General features: G+C 41.3%; 1 protein-coding gene across 1 annotated transcript; it reads right to left on the bottom strand.

Annotated features, from left to right (window-relative positions):
• Positions 1–3,955: 3,955 nt before the first annotated feature.
• Positions 3,956–6,208, bottom strand: bola1 (bolA family member 1). Its single transcript, XM_034610113.1, has 2 exons — positions 6,160–6,208; positions 3,956–4,952 (listed from the first exon to the last, which is right to left on the bottom strand). Exon 2 carries the CDS (start codon positions 4,926–4,928, stop codon positions 4,476–4,478), a length of 453 nt encoding a protein of 150 aa, XP_034466004.1. The 5' UTR covers positions 4,929–4,952; positions 6,160–6,208; the 3' UTR covers positions 3,956–4,475.
• Positions 6,209–7,879: the final 1,671 nt, after the last annotated feature.

Below are 7,879 nucleotides of genomic sequence, written 5' to 3'. Positions count from 1 at the left end.
TTCAACCTTTCATCAATACAGAGTTCAGTCTAAGTGAAATCTATATATCTATATCTATCTATATATGTAAAATAATCAGAAATTTGACTTTGGTGATGGTGGAAAGGTCTACCTGTGATTCCTTTGCTTCTTCTCTCAGAGGACACTCATGATCAGTTTTAGCCCATTAGAGTTAATACTAAATAAAAGTAAGAACAACACCTCAGCTGTGATTAGGAATCAGTTTACGAGGTGCTGCCGTCCTCACTTTCCAAAGCAAATATCTCATCAGTCCAAGTTGTTTTGCATCAAACTCAAACCTCCTAAGAAGTTTGACTTGACTCGCATGTACAGCACCTGGGAGATTTACCATAATGAATACCTGATGTGGTGAAGCAGTTAATTCCGCCTATAAAATAACTCCCTTCCTCCTTCCTGTGGGCCCCGGCTGTTGTTTATCAAACGAGGTAACGTCCTGTCATGTGACCCCCTCCTCCCCACTAGCAACCCACCTGTGTGGACTTTTCTCTTAATCCCCTCGACCCCCCCAGATTTTTTTTTTAGCTCTGTGCTTTGAATACTTAGACTACTGAGTGTAACTAATTCTCCCACACAAGGATATTGTCTTCTCCCTATCTCTGCTTTTGTCCTTCCCTTTCAAGCCGGCTATTCATTGATTTCATTAGTTGCTGGTGTGGTGAGAGAGAGAGAGAGATGGTGAAAGGATGGAGGGTGGGTGGGTGAGGGGGGGCTTTCCAATTAAAAGGCCTAATAGCCTATTACCATCACCTTAAGTTCAACTCATTTTTTTACAACATGAAACCTGCGAAACATTAATCACCAGAGCAGCATGAGAGCTTTTAAAAGCTGCTCTGTGATTATTTAACTGTAATTAGGACTGATGATTTTGAGCTGCCTTCTAGAGTGGCTTTGCCATTACAGTGTGCAACATGGAGAACTATTTAAATTAACTATAAAGGCTGCAAGTGACAAAGCCGTTCCACTTTGACAAATGTTTTCGAGTGAACACCAGGTTTAGCATTAAGAACAACAAACGTAAAGTCTGCTGTGGCTGCTGCTGCTGCTGCTGCGGCTGCTGGGGGTTTAAATCCAATGTGTTTAACAGGCTACTCTTCCTACACACATGCTGCACAGATCTTGCAGCTGACCAGGGGGCCAGAGGACGAAGCCGGTCCCCTGGGATCACCCAACCACCCTTTCTCAGACACCCATTTGTCCCACCCCACCCCAACCCCCCTCTCCTCCCTCCCGGTGGATGACCCCCGCAACCAGCAGGGGTCAGCTGCGCAGAAGGGCGCCTCCTGCACCCCGGCCCTCGGTCCGGAGCCGCATAGCGTAAATCAGAGACTGTTCATCGCGGGAACCCTGCCCTGCCAGGGGTCCCAGCCCAGCCTGGCACCATCTGTCCCCGGGCCGTGACGCAGAAGCAACGCAACCAAGGTGGGTTCCCACTGACTCCCTGTACCCTGCAGGTCATGTGGGCCAGACCTGGGAGACAGATCCATCACCACTGGAGTCTGGACATGATAGAAGGACCCAGTGGATCAACAATTCAGTCGTTCAGCTGTGTGTGTGTGTGTGTGTGGTTGTGGACACTGTGGACAAATTCACAAGTATTAAGTCTAAGCTGCTGTTTAATAATATACAGAATACATGTATCAGTGTCTCTTTATGTATAAAATATAATATGGCTTTTTAACTGGATAGATTTGATTAGAATACATATACACGAGTCATGACCTCTGCTACTAAAATAATCCCTTTCCCATTACGCAGAAACACAGATGCATCTTCATGGACTCCAGCTTGATATCGTCTGCATAAAAAAAAAAAAATCAGGTACAGGTGAATCACTACTAGAATACTCTCCGCAGGTACATCAAGTATTCCAAGGACATTAGTTGGGACACAAGTAGAAGTACTTTTCCACGACAACTGAAGTTGAGGTGGAAAAGCAGTAACAGCTGATCACTGCTTAAGGCCCCGAGTGGGATACAGATTATAATCACTTCATAAAGTCACCGGACTAGTGACCATGTTTTGTTTTGAGTTCTCTCAGGATTTCCCTTTAAAGGGTCAAAAGAAATCTTCTGATCAGACCGGAGTTGCACAGCTGCAGGCTCCTCTCAGATTCCCACTCCTCCTGCTTGTTGAGTGATCCACTTTGCAACAGCAACACCTATTCAAGTGAGAGCTAAATGACTTCTTGGGGAATGTGAAAATGGAAAAGAAAGCAACTCAATTGCGTTTTTTACCTGGGGGAAAAAAATAAATCATCGTATATTATGTTGACTTCACAGACTCTGTAATTTTGCTGTATAACTGCCACGGAGCAAATAGGTGATGAACTACTCACATATGTAAAGCAGTCCAACCTTTTAAGTGCAAGACAAGTCGCTGCACTCCACCTTATCACCCTTGACGACTTGAGGTCTTTTCCCTCTCCATCATAACGGCACCTGGAATTGTGACACGTAAATCTTATCGGCAGAGACAGTCTGCGGGTCCCCGGGCGGTGCAGCGCGGCTTATTGCTTTCTCCCACAGCCGCGGCCTTGCTTCTAGCCCCCTAAGGCCTGGTTCTAATGGGCGAGCGCGGGGTCATAAAGTGGTTGCGTTAGTGTTTTCCTTTTTCCAAACCAGTGACACCAGTTGTTCACCCTCCTCACCAGAGCCTTTTGTGAGACCTGACAACCTGTCAATTCCAGGCGGAGGATAATTGTAGAAGACGACATGCATTACCTTGAGGTGACACCACATTCCTCTGAAGGCCTTTATGAGCCAACAATAACTTTGAATAGCTCTGCAGCAAGCATTAAAAATTGGCTTTAGCTGTGCGGAGCGCGTCTGGTGCCGTCTCTTTCTTGTATTGAATGAAATCTAAATAAATATCTTTAAAAATATCTGAAGGAAACTCATCTCGCAGATGGATGATAATCGGGGTAAATGACTATTGTTGATTTAAACTAATTCTTTTTTTGACGTATATTTTTCTGTCTTATCGCCCTTTCAGGCTTGAGGAGGATTTTTGGCCGTCGTCAGGGTTGACGAAAGGACAAGAAGACCTTCACAGTGACATATACAACCCCCTTGACAAAAATAAACGCCCACACACACACCACACACACATTTAAGAGTCGGTCATTCTGAGAACAAGCAGTTCTCATTAGAAGCAGTTCTCGTTTCTGAGAAGCTAAAATATAATAAAGCCATAATTGACTGAATCGTAAATATTTGTAATGTCTAACAGTTGTGTTTTTGTGATTCATGCAAAGAGTTTCGTGAACCACTGGATTAATAGTTGGATTTTAAATTGATAAACATATTGGGTGGTTTCATTTCTATAAAGTTTGTCCTTACTCTTGTTATTTAATCAGTAATTTGTGTTTCAGTCTCACTACATGTTCAAGACTATGGAGAAAATGACAGCTGGGTAATTGATGTTTAACTTTAAGCGTATTAATGAAGACATCTTGTTTTTATCAGCACACTCACCCAGTTAAATCCATCGTATAATTTGTGCACATACCGCCCTCCTGTGTTGAGTCGGTGGTACTGACATATTTCACTTGCAAAGGTGTCTCATGTAATAATTAACAATAAAATCTATTTTACCAAAACCTTTGGAACAACTTTCTTACTAATGAAAAGCAAAATTTTAGTTTCATTAGATTGATGTCTGAGATACTTAACTGAACATTTTTACTTTTCTATACGAGCATAATGATGTTGAATGATTATTGGAGACTTTCAGAAGATAAGAGTGGATAAGAGTTATTTGAAGAAACCACAAAAGGAATGCACCACAAAAATCAACTTCATCTTGTTTTTAAATAATAAAATGCAATGTATACCAACATAATCAACAACTATATTATCAAGTGTTGCCGCTGCCTCTCACTCGGTTTCATTTGCTATACACACATGCAAAGACCTCAGTTTCAATACATATCTTACCTGGTTAAATCATTTTATTTAAACCCTTTAATCACAAGAAATGTATTAACAATTTCCAGAGGATTCTTGTTCTTGCATGAATGAGGAAATATGACCTTCGCCCACTGACCTTTGGTTTGTGACACTAAACAGACGAAGAGTTTTTCACTGACACAAACCAAGGAACAAAGACCTAAGATCTAAATGTCAGGGCTGTTTAGGCAATAGACTCATTCCTGTCAGTAATATAGTCTTTTACTCCAAAACGATGTTTAGCGTAAGCATTGCAAGGGCAAGTTCCCATAAAGTCATAGTATTTACTTTAAGTGTTGTTCTTGTTCATGTGGCACTTTTTGATATTGCAAACTTTACATCATAAATACAATTGCAAACTAAATGTTTACAATAAGTGTTCACACAATTTATTTTGCAATGAAATATGCGACTACCATTAAGACGAGAGGGGTAAATACTAATCTATGTCCCCCTCTTACTGCATTCTTCACATTTCAGCAAAGCACTGCTTCATTGTCCAACACATCAGTCTCGTCCAGCCTTCAACTTCTCCTCCACCGTGTGATCTCCCTTCGATCCTCCCATGCAGGGCGGACTCTTTGCCAGGGTGGGGTTACTTCCCCACTGCTCAGGGGTCTTTGTCTGTATAGCCAGTGCATGAACACAGCTACTCAACTCCTCCTTCAGGGCCTCATTAACCAGGCGGTGGCGCTTTATCAGCGGCAGACCCTCGAACTGGGAGCTAACAACCAGCACACGGAAGTGGGATTCAGAGCCGGGGGGCACGGCGTGCATGTGGCTCTCATTGTGGACTTCTAAGTGGTCCGGCTGTAGTGCGTCGGTTAGTTTGGTTCTGATGGAGCTCTCAACGGGCCGGCTTGGGTCCGGGGCCATGTGTGGTCTGAAGTGGGCCAGAGGCCGGCGTAAGGCGAGACTGGTGGAGGCAGAGCGAGCACAGCGGAGGACACTGGGCAGCATCAAGAGGATGTGGCTAGAGACCACCTGAGAGAGGGAGATGGGAATAAGTACTAGAGCTCCACCGTTGAGGGTTGATACCGATATTAAGGAGTAAAACATTTTCTATAGCAACAGATACGTATTATAAAACAATGAATGTCCCTTGTCCTTTAGATGTAGGTGGACTGCTGAGTCCTGACCCGAGGAGCTGGCTCTCCTGTGCTGTGCTTTGTGAATGGGTTGTTTCCCCACGTTCAGGTCTGTGCATCCCTCACTACATTCAACTGCACATACATTCATTGCTCTGCTTGTGACTGGGTGTTTCTGTCTATGGGGATGGACCAGTTTGTGCCTCGGTGAAATGTACTGGGATGTGGGTGTTTGTTGAAACTCCTCTGCACATCTTTTTTTCCTGCCTGTTTGCACTGTATTTGGAAACATGAACTTATACACACACACGGTGCAATAACTATTCACACACACACTTCATACAGTTAAAGTTCAAGCACCTTTGAATGTATATAGTCTTAGTTTTGCATTTGACATTTTTATAGTGGCTCTTTTATAGGTGCTCTTTTTTTTACTTTGCTTATTACTGCATATGACAAATAAAACTTGAAATCCTCCTGAGTTTTTCAGATACTTCAGCAACATATCAGGTTCCATCTTGACCCTGTGGGCACAGACTGAGCCTGATGGTTCTGATAATTCCCAGCTCGTGCTCCAGTGGGTGGTGTGAGTCAAACAGTAAATATTGATCTGTGTGTTTTCTATATAAAACCTCAATGTCACGTCTTCCATCACCTTCACCCTCCACTGCACAGCCCGAGAAGGTCAGACTTCCACCATCGTCCATCCTCCCCAGTGAACCTGATGTTGCTGTGTGTTGTGGACCCATCAGGCTCAGTCTGTTCCCACAAGGTCACACACTAACAACCACTGAATTAAAGACACTGTTACACGTGCACACAAGTTGGTGACTCGACTTCAAGTCACGATAAAACTTCTGCTTTACCACATTTCGCTAAAAGTTACACAAACATTCAAGCTAAGCTACAGCCAAGGGTTGTTTGCTAGCATTAGCAGTTAGCTTCCATGACAAAAACATGGCTAATATGAAAGCTAACGGAGTCTTTACACCTCGCGGCTCAACAAACCATTAAACACCAGTTCATGTTTGATTCTACAGTTTTAACAATAACCTGAGAAACTAGTTATTAGTAAAGTACGAAGTGATTTAAGCTGCTTTTACCTGCGAGGAAGTCAGACGAGTCTGTGGACCGGATGCAGAACACTCACCGGAAGTGGAGAGGCTGGGATTTGTAGTTTTTTAACACTTCATGCTTTCAGCAGCAACTACAAACCTTAAAGTTTTTATTGTTGATTGATTTCAGCTACAAAGATTTTTATTCAGTTGTTTATCCGTTCAAATTAATTATGTGCACATTGATATTATATTTTACTATTTCCTGTAGGTAAACATTTAATAAAATATAAACAACCACTGTAATTTCATAATCGATCACAAACAAGACAAGAAAAATGTCAAATGTCTGTAACATTATTTACTTAATTATGTAGATTGTTTGTTTGTTCTGACGTTGATTTTTTAATCTGTTATTTTCAAATAAAAATGGTTAAAGATTTTAAAATAAAATTCAGGATGACATTTACAAAATTCAAAACTCTGAAGCCTGTTATGTTGCTACGCTATTTACTGCAGGAGAAAGAAACTGTTTTCTATAATAAATATAAAAATAATTTTGTAGTATTGTAATAATACTATTTGTATTGAAAAGGCATTTGTGATATCAAGCCAAGTAGAAAGAAAAATTAAAGTTCCAATGTTTTCTATAATAAAAATAATAAGTATATTATACTTGGTGTTTATGAAAAGGTCAAAACGAGTTGCTCTTTTAAAAACAATATTTACACGCAGACAAGAAATGACCAGGATTTGCTTTATTGATTTTTTTCCCATTTGTTTATTCTTCATGGTTCTTTGTTAATCATTGTGATTCCAAGGGCTCAGTTGCACAACAAAGTGCAAACCCGATCCAAAATCAACAATGAAGAAAATATAAGAAAAAAGTCTCACACACCTTTTTAAACAGAACTGGTGTCGTCACATTTAGGCTAACTATGGTCCATAACTGGTATGTCACATTGATGTATTTACTTATATTTCATTCTCATTTACAAAATGCACAAAATCAAAGACAACATACAGCATTGTTCATTTACACTTCCTTTTTTATAGCATTTTCTTTTGTATTCGTGGTTCCACAAACGGTTTCTATACTCACAAACAGTCAACTACGGTTTCTACAGCACGATACAATGACAAAGGTGATAAATTGTTTTGTTACATTTAATTAATGGCAATGCAATCTTATTGACAAAAAGCCTCAGGACCCTTGAGTTGTTTTCCAGAGTACACACATTGAACGTCAGCTGTTTAGTCCTGTGTGATTATTGAATTTTAAGTGGACAAGGCCGGCATATAGTGACGTGCTCCAATTCCCAAATAGCTTCGGAGGAGAGAATAAGAGACAAATATCCAAACACTTATTGCTTTGTTAACTTCTTGCACTCACCATTGGCTGTTGCCCAGGCAACAAGTTAATTATACAAAAAAGACCCTGTAACATAAGCTAAGATATGTACCTACGAGAGACAATCTTGACTTGGACGGAGCCTGAACTGAGTCACTGAGACAGGATTAGCGTTGTTTATTGAACGAACACAACAGTTACCTTGACATCGTTGTTCTTAACTCCGTGGGTGATACAGGACAACACACAGAGAGTAGGACTGCCCGTGCTAGCTCATTGCTTTTCTATTTGTACAGTTAATGAGCGTTAAATATACGATCGATGTGCTTTGAAGAGGGGATCTGGGGCGAATTCTGCTTTCGGACTTTCTGGCCACTTTGGCTCCGGAAGCCGTTATTTCTTGAAGTTTTAAAAACA

The sequence above is a fragment of the Hippoglossus hippoglossus genome, chromosome 16 (assembly GCF_009819705.1).
Source record: "Hippoglossus hippoglossus isolate fHipHip1 chromosome 16, fHipHip1.pri, whole genome shotgun sequence".
NCBI classification, from domain to species: Eukaryota; Metazoa; Chordata; class Actinopteri; order Pleuronectiformes; family Pleuronectidae; genus Hippoglossus; species Hippoglossus hippoglossus.
The sequence above is the reverse complement of the archived record's forward strand: the minus strand, read 5'-3'. Positions and strand labels throughout refer to the sequence as shown.

Coding starts and splice junctions, on each gene's coding strand:
- bola1 (XM_034610113.1), bottom strand. CDS start 4,928: ATGCTGCCCAGTGTCCTCCGCTGTGCTCGCTCTGCCTCCACCAGTCTC.